Below are 27,314 nucleotides of genomic sequence, written 5' to 3'. Positions count from 1 at the left end.
ACCTTAACAGTTGTGGTCGTTAGGAATCCCTAACACATTTTTACAGTGGAGTCACTCAAGATACAGACACTGATATATATATATTTTTGCATATATATAGAGGCAGACACGCGGGCACATATACTATATACTTACTGAACATCCAGAAAGACCATCCCCAAGTCCTCCCCTCCCTTCCGCCCTGACCCTCCCGGGGCACATCCCCGTGTGGCCGGCAGGTGGCGGTATAGCGCCGGGCTGGGGGCTCTGCCCGCCCCAGCGGCGCCCCCGCCCCGCCGGCCCAGGGCAGCCCCCGTTCCCCTCGGCAGCCCCCGCTCCCCCGCCGCCGAAGGGAGCCCCGCTGGGCCTGTCTCTCCCAGAGCGCCGGGGTTGGGGGCTGAGGGAGAGGGGAAAAAAAAGGGAGGGAATTTATTTCTTTTTCTTCCCTTTCCCTTTCAGAAACTCAGTGAAGTTCGGTCAACTGGCCACGTCCCTCCGCACTGCTGGGGGTGACACCCCAGTCGGGAGACAAAAAAAAAATATATTTCGACTTAAAGCAGCGCTTACCCCTCCCAGCCCATCACCCCGCTCGGGTCCCGGTTCCCCCGGGCGGCAGGAGCAGGCCCGTCCTCCCCCATCATGCCGGGGTGGCGGGCAGCGCAGGGCGCGGGTTCTGGCCACGCTACCGGGGCAGGAGTGGGGGCTTCGCGCTCCCCAGCGGAGGTCTGGAAGGACGAAAAGCGGAGGGAGGATCCGCGAGGATCCAGGTAGATCCAGCTTTTACCGCTTACCAAAAGCCATCAGCAGCTGGACCTCCGCCTCCTCCCTCCCTCCATCCTTCCCTCCCTCCTCTCCTAACGGCCGCCCTCCCCTGCCCCTCCGCGATGAGAGTCGGGCCAACTCGGTGCGCGCCAGCCAGCAGCGATCTCTGCCAGGGGCAGACGGATCGCTTTCATGTCGCAGGGTGACTGCTAGCCCTGAGGAGGCTCCCCCGGCCGGGCCGGGCTGGGGCTGGGGAGTCGGCGGCGGGCGGGCAGCTGCCCCGGCGCCGGGGTGCCTGCCGGCGCGCCCCGCGGGATGCTGGCGGCGGGGGATGCGGAGCCGGCCGCGGACTAACATGGGGGGCAGCCACTCCCACAGGGCGCCCGTCTTCGACGAGAACGAGGACGGTGAGTGCGGAGCTGTCCACGGTACCGCGCCCCGCGCGTCGCCGTCGTGCCGCACCTCGGGACCGCGGGCAACACCCTCTGCCCGGGCAGGTGTCGGCGCCGCCGTCCCCCCCGCGCTCCCTCCGCGGAGCGGTTTGGAATCGGTCCTGCAGCGGGCTGCCTGCTGTGGGGTGAGGTCCCCCGGGGGAGGAGGAGGGGAAATCCCACCTTTGTTCACAGCCATTGCGTGGGTATTTGCTTTCGGGAGGGCCCACCTGAAGGCTAGCACACCCTCGCGTGGGGTTTACGCACATGGCAGCTAACTCCATACACGCGTTTATGAACGGGCATCATTTTGGAGATGAACGCCCACTTTTTTGTTGTCGTTTATGTTTGACTCTTTGCCCACGTACCCATTTTAAGTGGTGATGTCTCTCTCAGGCAGTATACTTTTTTCCATCATGTCTACTTTCTGAAACTTTTTTTTAGCTTCTTCTGTTACTCTGAGATTTTTCTCCCTGCCCAGATAATATATCGTAAGAAAGTGTATCTTGTAAAATTTTTGGAAGGCAATGGAAAAGTTTAAATAAAATACAGTGTTCCTTCACTGTTTATGCATTTCCATGTAATTTTCATATGTAGACCATATTCTACTGAAATTCTGTGATTGCACTTCAGTTACAATCATTTTGGCTTTTGAAGCAAAGAGAACACTGCACTGCTAAGAAGAAGATATTCGTATATTATCACTTGAAGTGTTTTTAATGTTGCTTGTGGGATAGAGGATGTTGCCTGTCTGGACAATTGATGCTTAATTTTGAGTATATTCCTTTCCCAGTAGTTTCCAATATATTATAATGTGTTTGTGTCTCAATAGACTATCACATTGTTTTGGCTTTCTGAGGTTCATAACAAATAAAAAACATGTAGGCTCTTCCCTGTGTGTTCAGAACACACAGAGATACTTGTTCTGTTTTGCTGATAGGGAGGAAATGTATTAAATGCATGTAAAGTGTTTAAAAGGGTGAATGCACATTTATGTGCATTTAAGACACAGTTATCACTCTCTGTTCTTTGACAAAGCTTGACGAGGTATTTGATGAAGTTCGGTTTACAAGACTCTATTTTCTGTGTGGAGAATGGGACAGATTATTTACTATTTGTGTATTGTGGTGCAATAGCTATGATTTTCTTGTGCTGATACAAAATTTCAGTCATTTATCATAGGTCATGCATTGCAAACAAGTGAGAAAGATCCCTCCCCACACACACACACCCACCTCCCTCTCCCCCACAGTAAAATCTTGGTCGTGCACAATTAGTCCTGTAAACCTTGAGGTAACTCAAGAAATACCCAAGAGTGAACACATGGTGTTAATTTTGTCTGGACACCCTAAGCTGAAAAAGAGCCATGCCTTTGCCTTTGTAAGACTTTTGATTTGGCTCTCTTGAGTTAGCAGTTTCCATGAGTTATTACAATATTTTTTTTCCCCATGAGACAAGACTGTCAATAGTTCAAAAGTAAATTACTGCAGAGAAGACTTCATCCTACTTAGTTCTTTTTCCCTCACAAAAACATTTCTGTAATGCAGCAATTATTAATATGTAATAAAAAATTGCACATGAAGTATTTATGGATTTCTATTAGGTCACTCTTTATTGTCTGCCTGATTTTGTTTTGTTTTGTTCTATTTTTTCCCCATTATGAGTGTTCCTAATGTCATATTTTTTTCCCCTCTTAAGATATTATGCTTAGCACAACAATCTAGTTCAGAAGAGTCCATTGCTTTTGAAACAATAACATATTTCCGATTCTACTTACAAATTATTACTCAGGATGGAATTTTCCCAAATAATATAGGAAAATGTATCCTATTTGAAAACATGTTTTACTAGGTTTAATCCAAATTCAAGCTGTATTTCATATTCCCACTAGCAGCTACAGGACTCAATATGAAATATAAAAAAAAAAAAAAAAAAAGATAAAGTATAGCAAGAGCAACTACATTTTTTCTTGAGATAGTATGATTCTGCTCAGGAATGGCAATGCCTATCAGTTCAAAGCTAACTGGAATAAGTGAGTTGTACATGACTACGCAGGCATAGTAGAAATTAAGCTTTTTAGTGTATTGTGTGTAGTGTCACAGCTGCCTCATTAGGAAAAAATGAGAGCAGAAAAAAGTATTGTCATTTTATGATTACACATGTTAATGATGGATGTAGAATAAAATACAAATTTTGGAATAAGAGGTTTAAAACACGTCATTGTCACTTTTCAAATCACAGAAAAAGTTACTTATTCAGGTTACAACATAACAAAGAAAGATACGGAGATAGTACCTGAAGAGCACCCAGGTACTGCCTGACAAGCTTATAGAGGATCTGCTCTAGAGTTACAACTTCTGCTTTCTGTCTAATGAGAATAGGTGTTGAGTGTATCTAAAAGCTATAAGTTGTATGTAGACTCCCTGCTGTGCTTAGGATAACTAAAAATGATCCAGGCAGAAGGCTGGACTGCATGCTGTAAATAGCCAGTTATCACAGACAGCAAAACACATCATTATTACAAACTGATCTTTTTAAAAGCCATAACACATACCATTTCTAAACTAGCTGTATTTGTTCTCTATGCTTTATTTTTGTTAGAAAGATCTCCCACAGCTTCACTCTTTGAATGGTTAGAAGCATCTGTTTTCCTGATTAAATAATTCTTAAGTTATTTATAAGATTTCTATTTCTTTCAACTTCATTGTTAGCTTAAACAGCTCTCCACCTACCACGGTTACTCCAATGCCTTGATGGACAGAAAAAATGTCCCCTCTCACTCATTGTTTTATAAGAAAACCTCTTCTAGTTTTATCTTATTTCCACTGATTTTTTACCTCCTGTGCCTCCGCCTGCATGCATCTGAATTTGTCTTGGTTGCACAGAGATAACCCAAATTATACACAGAATTGCAGGTGAGTTTTCACCAGGACCTTCTGCTGGAAAGTATATTTCCTGATTTCTACTAGAAATAATTTTCATGGTACAGCCTATAACTACCCATGCCATTTTCATGGACATGTCATATGAGTAGTTCAGTCACCTCATGATGTGAGCCCACCAGTGCTCTGTTCAGTAATTTCCACTGAGGAGCTCCAATCTACAGTAGAAATTATGGTGTTCCTATGTGCATGACCATGCATTTTGCATGCATGAATTTCAGTGTATTTCTATTATTCATATTCTCAAAGATGATCACCCACTTCTTTCCTTGTGATGCTCTGATTCTCCATTATTTTAACAACGTATTGTATTATCACTGCTCTCATCAGCTCCATGCTAGTTATCAAGACCACTGAATATTTTGTGTAAACAATCAGCTGCACCATTTCCAGACTTCACCTCCTTTGCTGTCAATCCCCATCAGTTTCATAATTCCCATTTCAAATTGACATTTTTTTCCTGTTACTCACCTTGCATTTTGCCAGTTAATTCTCACCTTGTTCAGCTTTGCTTATACTTTTTTACATATCACTTCACCAAAACTGAGAAAAATGAAATTTAAGTCAACTCTACCATCTACAAATAAGTTTCTCATCAAGTATCCAGTAAATCTTCTGCAAACAGCTTTTGGAAAAATTCAAGCTATATTTATCTCATTTTTAGTTATTAGCCTAGATTAAAACACAAGAGCTAAGAAAATTCACTGAACACAGTCCTTTGTTTGCCTACAGTTTGCACTCTGGCTAAAGAAGCTTAATGGAAAATATGTTTCATTTCTTGATTTGTATTGCTGTATAAGTTGGATAGACAACTAGAGCTGGTGTAGCAGCATGGCTACCTCTAATCGAAGCTAGATACTTTAATGGCTTAGAACTATAACTTTTTTCAGACCTTTAGAAAGTGTTTTCAAGCTACATACTACACTAATTGTGTAGTCAATTCAGCACGCAGGTAAAAGGAAAAAAGTTTCATTTTGGCTCATACTGCTGAAGCAAAGGAATGTTGACTCTCATTACTTTGAATGTTTCCTATTCTCACAACAGCTATACTCTCCTGAATATGTGTATCAAGCACTAATTCCAGGAGAGCTCTTTAGAAACAATAATAAGTTTATGAGAATGGCAATAGAAGGGCGAGAGGAATATTCACCATTGGTAAACATTGTTTGCAAATTCTCAGCAAATATCATAAGTAACAAATACGTCACCGATAGCCCGGTGACTGTAAAGAGTGTCTTTCATGCTGGATTTGCCTGACCGTGCACTCTTAAAACTGCAATTATATTTAACAAGTGAAACTGAAATAGTAGAATAGAGTCATTTAGAAAAGAGCTGACTCAGGAGACATATTACTACTACCAAATAGTAATAACATATTTGCCTATATTATGGTGGAAGATATGGAGGAAAGGATAAGAAACAAAAGAGTTAGAGGCTAGAAGCTGGTCCTGTGAACTGATATGGCAGTTGTATTTGGTTATTTGGGGCTTAAAAAGTCAGTTTTGCTACAGTTACTTTTAGGAACAAGTGCACTGAACTTTTTAAGAGCTTGGTTTTATTTTTATAGTACATGGTTTTACATTTAAAGCAAATGGATCTCCAAAGAACATTTCACTGAGCATCCTGAAGCTACAGAGCTTCAACACTCCTTTACGAAGTTCAGTGTGACATGCTGTGCTACAGTACTGTGGTCTTGTATGCGGGAACTGAGGCACAGAAACATGCCACTTCTTATTGCTACATGGCCAGTCCCTGACTCACTGTAGTGCTTATGGATCTACTTAACTCCGAGCAAGTGCTGAAGTCCCACTGCTTTCCCTGAGTTGTAAGGCTTCATTCTCTTGTAGTGTCATTACTACAGAGCTCAATGGAAATCTTTTGTACTCCACAATAAAGCATCCATCCTCTGAAGTTAAACTTTAGATTCTAAGTTGTAATTTAAAATTGATTTCAACCTCTTCTGTTTGGAAAAACATTCAGCTTAAATGAAAGATTTTCAGCTGTTGTCAAGTTGCAGAAAAAGTCATTATCAAACAACCTGCTGCTGAAAAGATCATCTTACACTTAAAGCACAAAAATTAAATATAGATCCTAACAAAAAAGTCCTGCAATTAATATGGATCCAGGTAGCTAAATCTGGAGCATAATGGCTGAGTTTATATAAAATGCAGTGGAAGCTGAAGAACTGTGAAAGTGACATGGGGAAAAATGGCACACAAGGGTTTCACTCAGAATCAATTTAAAGCAATGGTTAAATGTCAAAATGAGTCAGATTCAAAATAGATCATGCAGTGTCCAGTTATTGTCAGCAATACGATGGGGCTCATCAGCCTGCTGCCACAAAGCTCTAAAGGATAGTATCTGAGGCATTCATATAACAACTGTGAAGAGCTCAAATCATTAGGTGAATAACATATTTTTTTCAAACTAATTGTTTCATAAAATATAGCCCTACATAACAGTTAAATAAAATGTTTAGAAACTAAAGAAATTTTGTTAGTAAAGGTAACAAACATAGGGTAGGATTAATGTTTCTGCTGGATTTTTGGTTTGTTCATACAATTTCTATGGCAGGTTATGTAGCATTTTACTTGTTCATTTCAAAGATGGCTATTCCCTTTTAGAACTGGATTGGGTAGTAATACCACATTGTGAGTAAAAAATGCTCTAAGGCAATTCTGTCTCAAAAATATGGATAAAACACAGCTGTTGAAGGCATTTTTTTAAATGCTGGATATCAAGGTTTTAGATAAATAAGATCCAGACTATTGGATTTTATCTTTTGTTTCATGGATGACCATGTTTAATCACACATGACTTTATTTTCCATTTCTTGAACTTTAGACACGAAGTCATCATTATGTGTAGTGCAATACATTTCAGAAACCCTAATGCTGGTGTCTGTACAAACACAGAACACAACAGTGATCAGTGTTGAGCTTGCAGTTACAGCATGGTATAAGACAACAGGAGAATATGGACAGAAATTAGAAAACAGAGCGATATGATAATTCCAGGCAGTCACAGAGGTTCCAACTGCCAAACTGTTGCTTGGTCTGTGGCAAAGGAGATTCAGAAGGAATATTGCAACCACCGTCAAACACAATCTTCCTGACTCAGTCTTCTTAAAGCTTTGATACAATGTACACAAATAATCTGTATGTCTTCAGACACTGGATGATTATAGGTGAAGTTTAATATTAGATCATGGACTTCTCTTTTCTATAGGGAACTCTGAAGAAATGCAAGATGAATCTCACATCTTAGCTTCTTGCTCCTTGTTCCTTCAAATGAACTTCATGTCCAGTCCCTCATTTGATTGTCTTAAAAATTTTGTGCAGTATCTGGTTTACCCTACACTTTTAGGATTAGAACCAACACTCTTTCAACAGACAGCCAAAGTATTGACCAATTTCATTTTATTTTACCATCATTCACATTCAACAAAATTTCTGTCAGCAATGGCTTAGAGATTAATCAAATGAATTTTCAAGATACTTCCTAAACATATTTTCTACAATTCCAAGATTTAATTTTCTGCTTTGGTGGAAATATCCCTTTCAGGACCTCTGTTTTAAACAATGGCATCAATTAAGCCCCTGCTGCTGTTTTTGTAGCTTTCCAGAATTTACACAAGTGGTTGGCACACCACCTACCTCTATGTCAAGTAATTTTTCAGTGGCTTGTTATCTAGAAGTGTAAGTACTCAGGAGAGGTAACTTTTTACCCATATTGCCATGTGTACTGTGCCCGGAGATCAAGATAGGCTTTTTGGGTAACTAAGTATAAATAGTTCATGACTAACCAAGCATCAAGGAAGATAAGCTTAGAGAATCCCATCCAAGATCAAGGGAAAATCTGAATGTGAAATAAACTGTGAGGAAACAAGATTGTTGCCTAAATATCTATACTATTGCTTTTGCGATCCTTTACAAATTCATAAATTGTCTCTCATCGCTGCCCATAGATGCTTCTTGCAGTGGAATTTACAAATGGTGGAAGAAGCAGCACATTGGAGAAGTAAATGCTTGTTTTTTCCATGGAAAAATCTTATTTGAATGTACAGATATATTAAATTGGTTTATATATTTAGTTTCACTTCCAGTAGAGTTCAGAAGATCAATCTTCCACTTCTGTCAGGAAGATCACAAGGCTGGCTGCACTCACTCGTCTCTGACACCTTCCCATAGAGCAAGGGGGAACAGGTCTGTCTCCTCCCTTTGGGCTCCAGTGCGACATTCACTGAGTCATTGGTTCCATCTGGCATGAAAGTGAAAGGATTCCTTGATTCGCATGCATGGATGTGGGTTACAAAGCCAGCAGTAATGTGGGAATGTTTTGGGTTTTTTTGGTGAACTTTGAGTAACGTGCTGTCCAGTGAATGGAGAAAGTTGAGCCCAGAATGAAATACTGCAACTAACTGAATTATAAAATGACTGAGAAAGTATTTGGAAGCAAAAATAATGAGGAATTCTTATCTTACTGATGGATGCTCAAATAAATTAGGTCCTATCGCACCAGGACTGTCTTTATACAGTCTATTTTGAATGTGGGCTTAAGAACAAAGAAGACAAGGTTTTTGTTGGCCAAGCATGAGACTCTTTTTTTCTAGCTTCCTCATTAAATAGCAAAGCTGGGAAAGCAGAAGCACAAACCTTCCTGAAACAAAACCTAGTGAACAGTGGCATCTGGGACCAAGAATTGAAGGGCAGAAAAGGCGATAAGATTATCAAATTCATTTTGGAGGTTTCACAGTATTTTGACTTAGCTGGAGTGAGCTAATGCTGAGGTGGTGGGAAAGGTGAGGAAAAGAAAAAGGTGCTGCTGAGATCAGTCAATATAAAGCAAACATTTCTGAGAGGATATTCAAAGGAAAAGGACAACTTCAAGCTCAGCCTGACAGTGGAGCTTCACAGTATCCTGACATGGTAAAACATGTGAGGGGAAGGGACGAAAAGCAGGGACTTTCTGGTGAGGAGCAGCAGTACTAAGCAGTGTGCACATCATGTGACCTGATCTCTCTCGAGCACAGTTCTGCTTAATTTCATGAACTAGTTAAACTGATTACCTTAAACTACATGACTTACTTCCTAATGCAAGCCTATGTTGAGCTGCTGCTGAATTTGCCGCTATGCTTGTAAACATTGTATATGTATGTACATGTAAGCTTCCCTATAGCAGGAAAAAGATTATTATTCTGCAAAGATCAAAACCTTGTGCTGGAAATAAATGAGACATGAGTTACTTTCATTCATTCCACAATTAAAGACATTTTCTTTTTAAATTGAAGGAACACTTCTTAGAAAACATTACTAGGTAGCAGCCTGTTACACAGGTTTTTAAGAATTTAATAGTAACTAAACATAGTTGATGAGTCTGAGATTTATTTCCCACATTTTATATCCTCATAAATATTTTCTTTATGATATCATAATATAAAAGTCTGCATTTTATACTTCTTTAGTCCTTTCCTAACTTCTATTTTGAATATGTTTGTTTTGGATATATTCATCAAATCTACTCTACAGTTTGGTTATCTGACTAAGTGAAATCTGTGCTTTTTACCTTCCTACTTCTATCTGGTGACATTTTCTTGCCTTTTAATTTATTTTGACTTTCCAATTTTCTCTTTTTTTTTTTTTTTAATTCCAATTCTTTGAAGTTTAGAAACTTTTAGATAAGTTCTACAGCTGATGTACTTTTCTGCTCTGCCATTTTTAGTTTGGTTCCATAGTGAAAAAATAAAGCACTGGCTTTTTCATTGCATTGGTAACACTGTTCTGTGTAAGAAAGACTGTGGTATTAAGCAGGATAAATATACTAAGAGGCAATATACTGCAATGGGCAAAAAAGGTTTTCTTTCTTTTTCGTACTTTTGGTGTGATAAGGGAACACCTGCTGTTCCTTTATTTAAGATCTAAAAATGTAGACTGAGTTAATCCTTCCAGTAGTTTTTATTTCCTTATGATTTCGTTCTGCCTCTCTTGCTGAGCAATGAAAACTGCTCTTAGTCACCTTATTAAAACAGAGATGTGATATAATCACAAAATCACCATTAGCCTCTTGAGTGTCCTTCACACATTTCTGAAACTATCCTCTGCTTCCCCTTGGACTGTTCTGACATTATCTTGTGAAGACGTATTTATGCCTTTTGGGGTTAGTTTTAGATAAATCTTTGTCCAAGCTGTAAAGCCTGCAAACCCTTTTGGGGCAATACCACATCTTAGGCACTGTGATCTGCTACACAGAGCTTGAAGTCAAAGAACAAAAGCTGTTTAAAAGATCATTTCTGAGAAGCAGCAAATGTTATTAATTTAAGTCCAGCTTCCTATTTGACTGTTTTAGCCTATGAAAACTACAGAGATGGCTACACACTCTTATGCGCAGAGAATTGCTATAAAACAAAGTAAGCCTTTTCTGAGTCTGGTTTGGACATAACAGGAGGAAAAGACTAGCAAGAAGTCTTTTGCAGCTTTGTGAGATTCTTGTCTGCTCAGCCTTGGCATGTGATTTTTCAGCAATGGGATACCAATAATGCCATAATTTCCAACTTTTTTCCAGCCCAGTGCATGTCTTTGGGGTCTTTTGCTTAAGTTTTTAAGCTAAAGTGTTAAACTAGATTGTTATATGGTACAAATAATAATAACGGATAAAAATACCTTAGAAAGAGAAATACATTTTCAGTGTGAAATTCTCTGCAAATATCTCAGTGTTGAGAGATGTTCTTGCAGGTGTAATTGATCTTTTGCTAAACAAAGATGTCATTACTAAGTACTGTGAAATTTAGCTGGAGAAGTTTCATAGAGTAGAGAATTTTCCCAGTGATCCAAACTTTCAGCAGGGCAATCCTTGTTCTTTTGGAGTTAGGGAGCTCTCTACTGATGAACAGGAGAAGAGAGCAGCTGGAGAAAGGCTGCCCGGGCAGTTGTAAACATTGGCTGTGGGAGGCAGGATGTGCAAGCAGAGCTTGTCTGGTGGCTATGTAAATTCTAGCTTTTGCTAGGATAGCGTCTTCTCTCTGAATGGCTTTTCACAAAGCTTTTCTGAGAGTGAGGAGAAGTGACATCTGCTGTTTAGAAAAGATTAAGTAATATGCAGCACTGAAAAATACTGTGTTTTCAGTGGTTTCAAGCACTTATGCTGAGTGCTGCCCTGACTTCAGATCTTTCGTTCTCCTAAGCCAGAAGCCATCAGTCTATCTCACAGGTGTCAGGGAGAGCACAGGCATGGATTTTAAATGTATTAATAGAAAGTGACCCTTTCAGTGTAGTTGCTGTCCCTTACAGAGAAAAGGTACCGCTTGTGACAGTCAGTTTGCCCACTGCTCCTAGTGAGATGCAGTAAATTTTGATTGCTTCTCTGAGCATATAAATGCAAATGACTAACTACAGTCTGGGCTCTCAGCTTCCTAACCTCCCTCTCATAGGTAGATCACACACATTTTTTGATCCACAGACATGTGTGGATTAACGACATCTTGATGTTTCTGGTGATGGGATATCCTGGATGTTGCAAAGAACCTTCTGCATCAAGGAAAGACTGCTGACTGTTATCATATGAACTATGGTTCTTCTACTCTTTAGTGATATTAAGCTGATTTCCAGTCATTTTTCCCACCTGTATTTGCTGATTAACATAACACACACACACACAAAAAAAGGAAAGGCCTGGTAGTGGGAAATAATTTTTTTCTTGCTATTTTGAAGGTTTTTCCAATCAGTACTGTGAAGCAACAAAGGCTGTTTAATATCCTTTTTGGAAACATCCAGAGGAAGCTCATTTTATCCTAATTGAGAAAACATAGTACAGATACACATATATTTTTAGAGGATAGTTCTCTCTTTGTTTCTCTCTCTAAATACATAGATATTTTTATACGTATTTTAGCCTCGTCAAAACAAACCCAATATATGTGGTAGGGAACTCTCGAACTGAGTCAATGATATTCATTATTTTAATCTAACATCTATAATTAGACTTATTTGAGATTCTATTTCTGTGATTATTCAGAATTGGCATAAGGGTATTTAATACCACCAAATGTTTCAGGCATTAAGACTAGCAAACCTTCTGCTACACTGAGCAATTTTATCCCCTGCAGTTCACTGTATATTTATGCCTTGCAGCTAATAAATTCTCTTGTTAAAATTAGAAGTTATTTTTTTCCCATTACTGTCAGCTACCCACCCTCTACATCAAACAAATATTTTTATTTGTTCTTGTTGGGTGGTGTTACAAGGTAAATCTTTGTAAGTTAAATCGTGGCTGAGAGAACCTACTGTTCATGCCAACCCCCAGTCGTAACCTGGGAACTGCGTCTGGTCTGTAGCCCTCCTTGTCCCCTCAGTCACCTCTGTGCCAGCTGACGTGAAAGCCTAGGAATGGAAATGAGGTAGATTTGGTTTGCTTTAAATCTTTCATGTTTCACTCCTAATCTTAGTAGTGGATAGATAAGGGAAAAGTCCAGATTTCCTTATTCATATTTACTGTTTTCAGCAATGTGTGGTCCTATCAGTTTTCGTGTAATTGCTTCTGGTATATAAATAAGCATACTTCTATCAGACTGAAACTCTTTTTACTTCATCACTGGAAGGATTTCCCAGAGGTAAGTAGTGCAGTGATCAATGAATAAGTTGTCAGCTCCTGGTGAAAAAACTTCTACGGTTAGGTGACCATTGTATGTACAGTAGTCAACTCATCTTTTTTCAGTCTCAATTCCATCATTAAATATTTATCTATAAACCCTGAGATGAAGACATTTGAGTTGCACTGACATTCTGCAGGGTCTTTATGAATTAAATGCAGTTGTTACTATCAGGCCTTTTTTTTCTACCCTTCTATAGGCCCTGAAGGAAAACAGTCACAAAAAGTGAAATATCAAAATAGAAAGGTGTTTTAATGTTAACTAGTCACTTGGGATATTGCTTCAACTGAAGCTGGGAAAAATCGATCATGTTGGATCAACAAAAGCTTTATTTTGAACATATAGGTAAAAAAAAACTTTGTGAGACCTGCTTTTACTCCAAAATAGTAGACAAAGTGAACTGATTTTTACGAAAATAAATGATTCACATAGTGAAACAGTAAGAATTCTAGTTAGAATCAAAAAGAAGCCCCTTTTTTGCTCCTAATAACTCAAAACATCAGAACTGAAATGCTAGGTTCAGGTCAGTCCCTCCAGAATCTCAGAGGTTTGGATTTGAGGTTCCATCCCTAAAATAGATTTTATTTTTTTAGAAGTATAACTTAGTTTTAAAAATTTATGAGACTGGTGGGTGAGATACAACTTGAGTACTGAAGTACATAGTGAAAGTAATTTGATTGTGGAGTATGGATGACTATGAGTGGGCTAAAGGATGGGGTTAATGGAGGAGGTCAGCTCTCCTAAAGTAAGTTCTTTTATCTAACCAGTAGATGGAAGTCTGGCTAGCATAAGGGGGATCTAGCTTTTGCTGGACTCTGAGGTTCTTTGTGGCCAGGCAGTAATGGAATACTTGAAATTGTCTTTAGCTATTCTGTACTGAATCACTGGCACTCAAATGTGCTCATTATATGTGTTGCGAATTTAATTAAACGTTGTCTTTTTCCATAATGAGAGGCAGTTTTTCTTGTTTCCCATCCCCATACTACCCTCAGCTACTGCTCTTTAACCTTACTACCTGCAGCTGAATCCCACTGCTGTAAAGCCCAGACTGTAACTCTGTCCCCAAGCCAGGTGAACAGAGCAAGTCAGTGACAGTAAATGCGATCAGCCAAGTGTCCCGAGGGTATGGCTAGGCCTAGATGTACCTACAGTCTAGCTTGGCTGAGAACTGAGAATGGCAGGTCCCCACCAGGCTCCTCATGGTTCTTTCTCATTTCGCAGGGGCCTGATCTGCAATAGGGCTCCTGAGGCATGGTTGTAATGGTGGGGCAGCGGGAGCTGGCCATGGCCAGCAAGGTCAGTTAGTGCCCTCAAAAACCTGACAGACACAGGTTGTTTGTCAAGTTTCTATTTGTGACCTTTTTTCCTTTTTATGAGGAAGAGCCATGAGACACAAATACCTGGTCATCTTCACAAATTATGCTCAAATATTCTTGAAATTCTTGCAGTTTCGATACTATTTTCAAATCCCAAAAGATAAACCAAACCTGGACAGTCAAATGCATAACCTGCAGGTTTGCCTACTTCTTTTGAAAAGTTTTTCCTGAGGGAACATTGCTTAAATCTCATACTGATGAGATTTAATATTACAAGGACAAATGAAAAATAAGTGTATTGGTCTGCACTTCAGGTGCATTTCTACTGCAAGTTAGAACTGGCATCATTCATTTGAAGCCCATGAGGTTAGTTATGTTTAAAAATGCTGAATGGGAGGCAATCCCAATTGAAATGTGAATCTTTCTGACCCTTTAGTGTCATTATTTTTCTGCAGTGTTTCATTTGTAGTTGTGGTTAACAATAGAAGAGATAATTCTTCAAGATCCAGTTTTGAAAACGGACTCCTCATCTTTTGGGATTTGGATTTAGAAGAAAAAGAGAATGACTCATACTTTTTCTAGGTGTCTGGGTAAAATCTTATTTACATGGCTTCCTAACCTCCTATGAATGTAGCACCAAGACTCATTTTCTGAAATCCTGCTCTGCAAGAGCAGTGATCTTAGAGACACCACCCAAAGAGCAAATAAGTTTCTCAGCATCCCCCTGGCCTGTGTGGCATTATCGAGGCCTCCATGTGGATAAGATTGACTGATGCCTCACTGAGATTTTTGTTGGTACCTTCATTTAAAGAATTTTCCTTCACCTGAGGATCACTCTGGTAAATTTTATTGTGGGAGAAAACAGTTAAGTCCACTGAAATTTGACATTTTATTACCTTAGCAACTTTCTTCAGAGATCCTTCCAGTTCAGTTATTGAGGGTATTCTCAAAGTAACTCTGAGGGAAGTGAATGTTCCCACTGTCTAGCTGAAAAAGATGCTTCATAGTCTATTATGTGTTTCCTGATCTCACAGGGAAGTCCATTACAGTTAAAGTGGAATTTAAACTTTCTGTATTTTAGCAATACATTTTCTCAAGGAGTATCCTTTCTGTTGGAAATACCTGTCAGCCTATTTCTCCTTGCAATAGATTTCAGAGATTTTTTTTTGTCAGCTCATTTGTAAGTAACCAACATGGTTAAGTAGAAATCATCTTTTGTTGAGAAAAAGATGGTGATGTTTTATCACTTGCAAAAGGTCTTAAAGACACTTTACATTTGAACAAGTCTGAAACTTTTCTCCTTAGTCTCAATGTCAAATTTTCCTTTCGAAAGGGCTATGAACAGCATGGAGTCTCACAAAGACCTCCCTGCTATTCAAAGGCTGTGATAAGGTCTCGTACATCAGTTCAATTGTTCCTTGATGAATTTTCACATTTCCAGTGTTGCCACTAAGTTAACAGGTTTTCTGAACCAAATCTCTGTCCTCTCACAAAACAAAACTGTTTGCAGAGCAAGAAAAATTAATTAAAACTTTCACTGATCTTAAAAAAATAGAAATTTGCTGACTTGTGAGTTTATGAAAGTGAAATTTTATCAGTTATTGCTTTATAATAGGATACATGCATGAGTGACTGAGATAATATCAGAAGTTCCAATTACTTTCCACTAAAACAAATTAGTGTACGCAAAAGAAGCCTTTCTACTATAAAATGGGTTACTTGAATGCTGTATGCTAACAATATAAATACAGTTAAATCTGTGGCAAAGACCTTCTGTTATGGTAAACTAACGTGAAGTTTTGCCACTGTCTGACTAAATCCTAATGATTTTGATATGGCAATGAGGTTAGGGTTGTGGACTTAAGTCAATTGCATGTTTACCAAGTGCACCAAACCTAATAATAACCTAATAATTTAATTTCTTTATGTCATATACCTTTAGTGCCAGCTAACTGGGTAGGGAATCATGTGCTTTCGTGTGGCCAGTGCACAATGAATCCTGTGCACAAGAAGTGAACAACATTAATATATAACTGTTTCCAGCTACCATCAAATCTTTTCTGGCCTTTAGGCTTCTGAGGTTGCCCAGGATCTGGCCATTGATGGACACCAGTGATGAGTATGTAGCAAAGGTGAGATTTTTTACAAGATCATCCTAAGTAATATCTGACTTCTGATGATATTTTTTTGTAGCACTGAGTTATACATCAGTACTTAAAATCTCTGATCAGTCATTACAGGCCTTTCACAACAATCTGTGGCTACTTGCTGCTTGTTGAAAAATACATTTAACAGTGCAAATTCCTTTCACTTTTCTGTTAAACCTTAAAGTAAACCCCCTGTATTTGAAGTGCAATTGTCTTTTTAGCTTGATGTATAGATGATTAACCAGTCATCGTAACAGAAGACTAACAAGATGCTGAGAAGGTTTGTTTCAGAATAATGCTGCTGAAGGATTACACTAAACCACATGGTCAAGACCACCTAGGCTGACGGCCCATCATCAGCATTCAAGATCTTGCTCTCAGCCTATGGTACCACAATACTATTTTCAGACTGATCACTCTGATCACCTCCATGGGTATGGAAGTAACATTAACAGATCATTTTGTTTGTGATTCCCCTGCAAGGGATAAGCTTACAGCAGATAGCTCTTCTTAGTCTGTTATGGTTTAACCCGAGATACCAAAATGCAATCGTGATAGCTGCTTACTTCGCCCCCTTCCCTCCACCCCCAGTAGGCGAGAGAATCGAAAGGGAAGGGAGAAACTTAGATTGAGATAAACACAATTTAATAAAGTAACAAAATACTACTGCACTACTAGTAAATATATATATATGTAATAAAAGATACTCAAGGCAATTCCTCACGAGCACACTGAGCAGCCTGTCCCAGCAAACAACAACTGGTCCCACAGCCAATCACAGAGAGAGAAAAGAGAGGAAAAAGGCAGAAAGGCTCAGAGGCCTCTGCAAAATGGTAAAAAGCTGAACTAAACATCCTGCACGGAACTCCACCGGCTGTGCCCCGGAGAGAGAGTGAGAGAGAGCAGAAGAGAAGAAAGCGGAAGGCCCACCTCTCCTTAAATCTGAAGCATGATGCTAATGGGATGGAATGCTCTCATTGATCAGTCTGGATGTCAGTCAAGCTCTGCCCCATCCATGCCCCCCTTCCTTGATGCCTCACGCCTGTTGGCAGAGCACTCAGAATGTCCTTGGCTTTCAGACCAGACCAATTAAAAACATTAGCTCTGTGCTGGATGTTATCTTCTTGTTCTCAAACTAAGTCCAAATAATGACTGTGCTAGCTATGAAAAAGAAAGGTTTCTAACTGCATGAAGAAAATTAACTCATTCTCAGTCAAACCAGCACATAGTCACAATCTGAGTTTCTTCTCCCCTTTGTGTCTGCACTACACTATAGTTCTACCACTTTCTGAACTTGTTGATGCGTTTTAGTTTAGGTGATATCCTGGGGCAGGAATTATTATAAATTGAGTTGCCCTTTTGCAGTCTTAGCCTTCATTCATGCTTATCACTACTATATTTTGTCTCTCTCTCTCTTTTCTTTTTCAAGGTGTCTCAGCCACTGCTATTTTAAATCTTCAGTACCTGTCAAGGGAGATTCACATTAGTTATTGCCTACTAGTCACTGTCAGGATTTCTGAAGGCCTTGCATTATCCCCCCAAAAGACAAGTAAAACATGTCATCCTTTATGCTAATTTTTGCAGCTCACATTGTCAGTGGTGATGTTAAATAGATGATAGTAATTCTTTCTTGTTTTATACTACACTGCCCATGAGTACATGCTATCAACTTGGGCTTGATCCCTACTAGATTGTCCAGCTCACTTTTTGCAAAGGCAATACATTTCACATTCCTCATGTTTTCTGCCTAGCTCTGTCAGTTCTAGTTGACTTTTTTCCCCCTTGTTTATTAATAAGAAACAATGTAAAATTCATTATCTTAAATGAGCAACTTTACCTTCAAATAATAGCAGTTGTACTTTAGATTACGTTAGCTTAAATCTTTCTCACATATGATGTTTTTATTATTCCTACCTATTTTCAGTAAGCTAATTGGTTGCCTTCTTGGGATTGCCATCTAGGGCAAAAGACTGGCTTAGCAGATCACTTTAAGTTTGTCTTTACCTTTATTGCCTATGTTTGCTTATATTTGAGAAGGACATGCAAGTATTAGAGTCAGTATATTTTAGTGGAACAGGGATTAGAGTTTGATCTCTATTTCTGCATAAAACAAGCAATTTCTGTAAAATACATCGATTATGTACTAAAAGTATTATAACTCTCCTGGGAAGGTGAATATCTCATTCTACTGCTCTTGAAATTAGACTTCTAACAAAACTAGCCTTGTAGGTTATCATAAGGTGCCATGATCGACTTAATCCCATCTAAAGGTCCATACCTTCACCAAAAGGGGTGCTCCTGCTCTCCTCCCTGTTCCTGCTGCCAGCAGTGTGCCAGAGATGCTGTCCGTGTGATTACCTCATTTTCTTGTCAGGTTTTCAAAGAGCAAATCTTTAACTTGGACGATCATATGCTCTTGTCATTGCATCACTTGACAAGGATGATAAAAATGGAAAAACAGTGTCAGTGAGGCAGTCTTAGAGATAAGTTGCTTGTGTGTGTAAGCCCTAAATGCTCCCGATGTTGAGAAATACAAGTATTTTCTACTTCTCATTATTAGACTGTCTAAAAATAGAAGTCTTTCCCATGAAAAGCTAAAAGCAAAATGAAATGTAATATTTATAGAAATGTACTGATTTCAGAAAAACACACAAACAAAACAATCAGAAATGCACACACTCTATACATGGACACAGATAGACAAGAATACAAAAATTATCGTTAATCAATAGTGAGGGATTTTTAATTTCAGCTGAGATCAGTGAAGACCTTTTGATTTTATAATTCTTTCACTTCCTCTCCAGTGGAAAGGAAGTAAAATGGAAAGAGGGCACAAAGAAAAATATGAGAAAACCCCAAGTCTAGATAACTTTCTGTTTGCTTTCATTGGAATTTAAATCAAAATCTTAATCAAAAGATCAGAACTTTCATATTACTTTTTTATCCTTCAGATTAACATTATTTATTTAAAAGAGTAATTTTTTCCTTCCAACCTCTTCCTACATTTGCTCAAGCAAACCACAGCTGGCTAAAACTTGCTTTTCAATTACTCCCTTTTTTATAGCCACCTCAAAGTATCTGTGTATGCCTCTGAAACAGAGCAACCTGCCTGAGGACTGTAGAGGTAGCACACTAAACTCTCAGATTACTAATTTTTATGGTTACATTTTGCACTAGTTTTAAAGAGGCATAAAGCCAATAAAATTGACTTTTTTTTTAATCTAATGCTTCCAGGAAGGACTGTGGGAGAGATATGCAGTCATAAGAACTTGTCTGATCAGTACAGTTAACATATGCTGCTAAACACCTATTAGTGCACAATCCTCCAGAAAGGAATAGCTGATTTCATCAGATCAGTGTTAAAATTTGTGTGGAGAAAAGCAACAGCCAAACATTTCCACACCTTCCACAGAGCAATAAACTTTTGTTTCTCCCCAGGATAACAGTAACAACAACCCCTGCAGTCCCCACAGCTTCTGGTGAAGCCCTTACTGAAGCCACTGCAAGGGCAACCGTTCAGGAAACTTTTTGGCAAAAACTAATGACAGTGTCCTTAGATCAAAATCCTACTGCAATTTACAGCTAAAAGACTTTTTGTGCTGACTTCAATGTTTTGTCTCTGCTACAAGTAGATCCCTCCCAGTGGCTCACAGAAGATGACAACCACATCCCTCGAAGCATCAGGGTGACTTTTCTTAGTTTTGTTTTGGTGATGTATCTCAAATTTCTCAGAAGAGGTATTGAGATTGTAGGATGGCACTCAGTAGTTTCAGTTTAAACTTCTCTCAAAGAAAAGCTGTAATGATTTGAAGCTTATTCTATTTTCCCAAGGAACAAACTTTGTTTTACAGGTTTCAGCTTGATATCCTTTTCAGATTAGATGTATTTAATGGCAGTATGATTTTGTTTTGGCTTATTAGAGATGTAAACAGCTCTGGGGAGAAATTTTAATTTAATCTTGGGTTCAAACAGATTCTTGTTTATGAAGGAGTCACAGTTTCCTTTCCTCTGTGATTCTGTGAATTCAGAATTACATCTTCATTTTTTTACAGCTTTTGTAGAACAGCATTAGAAAAGAAACTATGTTCTCTGACAGAAGTAAAAGGAAAGCAAAGTTTTGAGAGTCAGTTCTATAATTTTTTTTTTTTTTTTGAAACAGTCTGGTAGTTTTCAAATGTTAGTTTTCTTTGCGATTTTGAATTTATTTCTGCTTGTGGCAACACACGCTTCTTTCTCTAACAGTGGAAATCATTAGCTGATTTGCCAAATTATTTTAGTCTGTTTTTATAATTGTTAGATTGGAAATTGTTAGATTGTTGTGTGTACTAATTTTAACTAACATATTCATAAAATTCCTCATCCCTTTAGGAAAAATCACACTTTTAATGATACCACGTGAGGTAGATTTCACTCAGTATGGTGCAGAACCCCATGATGTTGGCACTGTTTTTGATGAACAAATTGTGTGTCATCTAAATATTCTGTGAATTTGATGTGTAGTTAAATTGTATGTGAATCACAGATTCATTAAAAAAAAGTACTATCTTGTAGGAGGATTAACATAAGGAAATAAGAATTCCTGTACTGTATCACAGCAGATATTATTTAGCTTACTCTTTTACCTATGGTATCACATATTTACTGATAAAGCAATAAGAGAGGTATGAAATGATACTTTTCCAACACCATAGTATTGAGGTTTTTTCCCCATTTCTGGCAGTCTAGGGAAGAGGTTGCTTCTACTTCATCATGTTTGAAAGATGACATAGATGCAAGATAAGAGGAACTCTGTAGATATACATATATATGTGTGTGTGTATATATATATGTTTTACAGAACATCATTGTTAATTTCAGTAAAGCTCTATTTTTGGAACAGACTTTTCCTCTGAATAACTTTTTAATGGGTAATGAAACTTTTTGCCAAATCAAAATGCCATTATTTTCCTTTACAAAAATTAAGCCTTATGCTGAGAAAACCAAGCTTGTTTTGAAAGTTTGAATGGAATTCAAGTTTGCCTTCTCAAACTGATGTTATTTTTGGGTTAGTTCAAAGCTTCACTGCTTTTCTGTGGTACGACACCAAGGTGTTGGAATCTGATACTCCTAGTCACTTCTGTAGATCCAAATCTTGTGCTTGTTCACATATCCCCCACCACCACCTCGGAGAGAACAAAGTGTGTATCATGTAAGTGCTATGGGTAAACCTACGTAGTGGGAGATATAGTCCAGCCAATGACCTCATCTTGTAGATGGACATAGCCGTCATCTTAAGGAAGCACAGTATAGTACTGAACTACTGTGAAAGAAACCACTTTGGATCAATGAAAACGTCTGAAATGAAAGTCTTTTGATGATGCAGAAATGTTTCACTTTGACTAAGGAAACTGAAGGATGCATTTCCTTTTGTAATATGGACATTATTCTGAAATTATTCTGGAGTAGCAGCAGGGTGGAAGCTGATTATTGTTGTAATCTGCTTGTGATATTTTAAAATGAAAAAAAATGGTATCAGTTCAAAATGAAATACCCTAGTTCAACTGATAAAGTAGGAAAATCACATTTTTTGAAATCAATAGTAATAATCACTTTGCTCCATTAAAAACCACCTTTTTTTTTTTTTTTTTTTGGTAGTGTAAACTAATGCTTGAGTATCAGAACTTCCTAAGAGACAGGAAATACATTTTCCATACATCCAGTCTGCAAACTTGATCAGACCGAAAGGCATTCTAAAGTTCAAAACAAAATCAGATGAATTTTAAATAAAACTGGTTTGGCATACACAGGTCTTCAGTTATTTCTAATTGCAAATAAACTTTGGATAATGATAATAATTATTAACATAATAATTAGAAACAGTTTATATTGAGACGAAAACACTTATTTAGCTTGAAGAATTGAGGCATTGTGATGTAATTTAAATGCAAAAACCCTAAATACACTGAAAGAAAACAACATGGTACATCATTAATGTTATAAAACCAGCTCTGAAACTGTTTTTTTCCTCATGATTTAGTTATGTAACTCTTTCTAATTAGTAGGTTCCCCAATCAACTAATGTATAGAATGCTACGCAGATCTTGTATTCTTTGCTCACCTCAACGATAGGCCTGACTTTATCATTCTGTCAACAAAAATTCATTTCATGCTTAATTTGAACAACATCTTTCTTCTCAAGTGCACTTGAAGAGCATGATGGAATGTGACTGCTTATGACTACTCTAACTTTTTTTTTGCCCCTTAATGTGATTTCAAGCACTATTCATGTTTGTCCTGTCTATATCCGTTCCAGCTGGTGACTCCATCATGAGTGCTGAATATATATGACTGTGTCTATTCGGTTATTCATCCTCATGTTTTTGTGTGGAAGTACAGTAGCAATTTTAACAAGCATTGATGGCTGCTGAGACATAGTGAAGTTCTGGCAGCACAGCCTCTTGACATTCTCTGGAAAAAGCTGGAGAATCTGAAAAGCAGACAGGCATATAAAGAAGACTGCAGAAGTAGTTTGAAATCCTAATAGCAGTGCTGTCCAACAGGGTTCAGGTCAGATCATACAGACCAAATACAGAAGGAAAATCTGATTTAGTTAGTGCTTTGTTTTTCTGATTCACACAGAAAGAGGAAAGATTAAGACACCCTGAAACAGACCTGCAACATCTAAGACAGTGCTCAGACCTAAATGAAATTCTATTTGCTTGGCTGATGGCCACATCACATTTCATTGTTTCTGTTTTCTGTTGGGATCAGTGAGAACAAATTTAGATGTTCTGAAATGCTCGTTGTGTTAGAAATATGGCTTTACTGTAAACTTCCTAGAGTCTCAGTAGTCATGTTCTGGTTTTGGCTACCACTAGACAGTCCAAATTAATTAGTGGGAATCAGCTGGAGAAGGACAATGTCTGGATTTAACTCTGGATGTTTATCAAGATCTTACTTTTTTTTTTTTTTTTTTTTAAACTGGAAGGGCCCTAGTTTCTTTTCTGTGATGCAAAACATGTGTATGTCTGTCTTTTGACCATGTTGGATTGGATATTTTCTCTTGGAGATACTAGGGTTTTTCAGGTAATGGTTATTGACTATATTTGGACTAATCACATATATATGCCATAAATATTCATCAGCTGCAGTAAGAACAACAGATGTCAGCTCTATGTAGAATCCATTCAAAATACATATTGCTCTTGAGCAAGATGTAATTTACACTTGGACAAATGATGGGTAACATGAGAATATTTTAGATTAGCAAAACTACAAATGAAAGAGCAGAAATTTTGTGTTCTTGTGTGATGTCATAATTTAAACATGTAATGAACTGCATCGATGTTAACAGTTCATTTGGGGGTTTATTTTGATTCAAATCACTGTACCACTCATGAATAATGCAGCAGAAGTGAATGCATATAGAATACTTTACTGTCTTAACGTATATCATTATGTACATAAAGCTGGTTCATTTGTATAAAAAGTAATAGGCATTTCCACTAAAACTATCCAGTGTTTTTGCAGTATGATTGTAAAAACTCACTAGTCTGCGGTGTGCGTATTTTCCCCAAAGTATACTTTATCCATGGGGAGCGGTGGAGCAAGAAATGTTTATTTCATCTTTTGCTAGAAAGCTTTATATCAAATGTTTGCTTTGTCAGTGCTCATGCAGTTGGAAAGATGTGACTGAGAAATGGTGTGGTCTGAAAGGGGAGTTAGGTTCTGCTCTCAGTTGTATGGCAACTCATTATACGGGATTGGAATAAATCATCTACTGATTTCTGTTCTTCCACTTCCACAGTGGTGTACACTTTTCATACTTTGAAAATTGATTTCACTCTTTATAGTGGTTTTATAAAGTACTATTATCCAAATTGGCTGTTGCTACTCTTCTGATTACTTGTGTATATCAATGCTAAACTACTTCCTGTACCTATTGTTTCAGCTACTTAGAGGTGTAATGATTCATGTTTCTAGAGAAAGGTGCAGAAGATATTGAAACACTTTCCTAAGGTCACATGAGAAGGCTGTGGCAGAAAAAGGATTCTTGTGTCCAAGTTGGTCACAAACAGCTGTGCTATCCTTCTAGATATTCCTGATACTTTTTGAGTATACTGATATATTTAATGAAGTACCTGTAATGGCTAGGACCACACTTTTAGTGTTTTGAAGGCAAGCAGGGTGTAATCTTTCCTTTAGCTTGTGAATCTCATTACCATAATCCAAGCTTTTATTAGTTCAAGATCAAACTACTGGAAAATGCTCTACATGATACTACTTCAGAGCCATGAAAATAATCAAAATAAGGTATACTTTCACCTCAGGTTATTAACAGAGACTTGAAGCTGTGCAATGGAGTTCATTTAAGATTTATTTGAGCACGACTAAACTGAAAGAAACAAGATACTTTGATTTATATGCATATATAGCTCATTACTGAAATTAACAGGCATCAGTCACTCTAATACTTAATATTCATGCAACAGATGCCATAAATGCTGATCTATTTTCTCCCTTAGTTAGCTAAATATCTCTTTTATTCCATAATCCTTCTCAGTTTTTAGTTAATAATGACTTTTTAGGGATGAAGGTGGGAGATTGTAATACTTTTTAATTTTTCCAACTTGACGAAAAACAATGAAGCTGAAAGGAAACTCCCTCATACTGTTGTTAATCCTCAGTTTCACTCTGTGAATTTGCCTGTGTAAAAAAAATAGATGAAGACAATATAAAATAGTTTTGATTTCTGAAAAATGTCTGGACTCTAAGATTCAAATTCAGAGCTGATATCTAAGATCTTCAAAGTATGGTGTAGTAGCAAAATGAAAGAAGTACTCAAAAAGTTAGAAAGTATTTCTTTCTCTTCTTGAGTAATGGATACCAAGAAAGCTATTTTTGAAAGAGTACTAGTCACATTACTGTTACTGAAGAAAGTCTCCATTATCTCAGTGGGATCTTTGCACTGGAAAAATGTCATTAGCTACAACACCAGGCTCCATGAAAGTCAGACACATCATGTTTTAGAGGACAAGTATACGATACTTGTGATATTCTCATTGCACAGAGGAAATGGCAGTGGCTGATCTGATACTTTAAATATTGGAAATGCCAGAGGTCATGGTGAGCTGTTATTCTTCTCAGAATAAGTGATGGTGAGCTGTTATTCTTCTCAGAATAAGTGGTAACCCTGTGGTGCTGAATTTTCGCCAAAGGGGAGAAAAAGCATATACAGAACCTAAAAAAATAAGTGTGATGAGCAAAATAAGCCAAAAATTTTGAGAGTGTGAGATTAAAAACACCCAAGGAAAACACCTGAGGAGAATGACTAGTGTAATAATAAGGTGTCAGTGAACTGAGCTTGACCGTTCACTGTTTATCAGGGCCCTGGTGCTAATGTGACTTCTGCATGGCTGATCTGTTGTTGATGGGACTGTTGCCTAAAGCATATTAGTTTGACTAAGCTGAATTTGGTATTGGTCTCAACTGCAAAAGTCTCCCTTTTATTATCCTTTCCAACATATCAAGGGAGGAACTTACCAGGTTTTGAATCTACAATGTTGTGTGTTTGAATGATCAAAAGAGACCAAGTTATCTCATTTTAGTGAATTAACCACAGCGGCTGCAAGTCTAGTTTATTTCAAACATGTGTTTGCATACTTCCACAGTCGCTTAAAATTATCTTTCTCTCTTGCACAAAATGTACAGAAAACTAGAAGGAAAATACTCTCTTTTTCTGAAGATCTGAAAGCGTGACATCCCACTTTCTATTCATGTTAAACATAAACATTCAGAAAGTTTGATCAATTATTGTGGCTGAGTGTTTTAAACACCTATTTGTCTTACTAATAATCCATCTTAAATTCCATGGCCTAATACCTCATTTAATATTTTCTTTCTTACAAAAGTCCAATTTACAATTAAATCCAATTAAAAAAAAGTTTGTTTAGTCATTCGGAGCAATAAGCACCATTAAAGAAGGAAGTAGAAAGAAACAGAAATTCTATGGACAATGAAATTGTCCCTCTTATAGCTAAAAATAGATGCTTAAACTTAGTTTTACAAAAACAAAATAATTCATCAAACTGATGTATTTCAAAACCAGGCAGACTTCAGCACAAGCAAGTAGTCCAGTCTTACTGAAATGTAGCTTGACTGAAATTTAGAGAATTACAGACTATATCAACAGTTTTCCAGTTGCTTTTGGGAACTGGCCTCAGCTGAATGACTGCAAGGTAAAGAACAAACTTAAACTAAGCTTTCTTCAAGGAACATGTTTGTTTAAACATGGTAAAATAAACAGGAAATATCAGGTTTGAAAACCAATGAGTGACACAGACAACACCTGCATGCTAGAGAGAAAAATTGCAGAGTTTTCCCTATCCAAGAAATGAATGAGGTTAACACATTGTTTTGAACCTTTTTCAATGCTGTGTTGAATTCCTACTTTGAATTCAACTTTAAGGATCCCAGTCATTAAGCTTTCAAATCCCCAGGAAGATGTACTTGCAAGGGATGACTTGTGGGAACAAGATTTAAGTTGACGTAAGTCTGCGTGGAATGTGGTTTTGCCAAACTGACCATCTTGTCCACTACATCAGTACTGATCAGCAGGAATTACGAGATGATGCCCTACATGTAAAATCTGTGGGCAGAGACTCCCGCTGCAGATCACTGATGGACAGTCTTGGTTCTCAACCATATGTGTAACCCTAATGTACATGATTCAGCACAAAAATTGTTTTCCAGTTTCCAAGTAGCTTATAAATCCTTTGCAAGGTTATGTGTTTCCACTTTTGTATTAAAATCCTAAAACTGCTGTATTCGGAATTACCGTCTTTGTTTGCTAGTGTCTGCTGCTTCCAGCTCTGTCAGCTCTGGATTTGATTTGGTCTCCAGCAATTAGCAGGAAGGTGGTTGCTATAGCTGCACTAATGAAAGGAGCAACCATGTTTCCTTGAAGACAATGTAAGCAAGAATAAATAAACAAATGCTTAAATATAAGTGGCGTTAATAGTTTAAATGAGATATTTCCGCCAAAAGGAAAATAATATTTTAGCTCTTTTCAGTGTCTTGATATATATCAACCTTGCAACTTCCTAATCAATGCT

General features: G+C 38.0%; 1 protein-coding gene across 2 annotated transcripts in view; it reads left to right on the top strand.

The window, feature by feature from the left end:
- Positions 1-579: 579 nt before the first annotated feature.
- Positions 580-27,314, top strand: part of STK32B (serine/threonine kinase 32B) — a 162,982-nt gene continuing 136,247 nt past the window's right edge. The window contains exon 1 of one of the 2 annotated variants that reach the window (XM_065060513.1): positions 580-1,148. In XM_065060513.1, coding sequence (XP_064916585.1) covers positions 1,073-1,148 — 76 coding nt within the window. In that variant the 5' untranslated portion in view covers positions 580-1,072. The remainder of the gene's footprint in view (positions 1,149-27,314) is intronic. The other variant, XM_013372292.3, reaches the window with a different exon arrangement.

This window comes from Columba livia, chromosome 4, assembly GCF_036013475.1.
Source record: "Columba livia isolate bColLiv1 breed racing homer chromosome 4, bColLiv1.pat.W.v2, whole genome shotgun sequence".
Lineage (NCBI taxonomy): Eukaryota > Metazoa > Chordata > Aves > Columbiformes > Columbidae > Columba > Columba livia.
The sequence above is the reverse complement of the archived record's forward strand: the minus strand, read 5'-3'. Positions and strand labels throughout refer to the sequence as shown.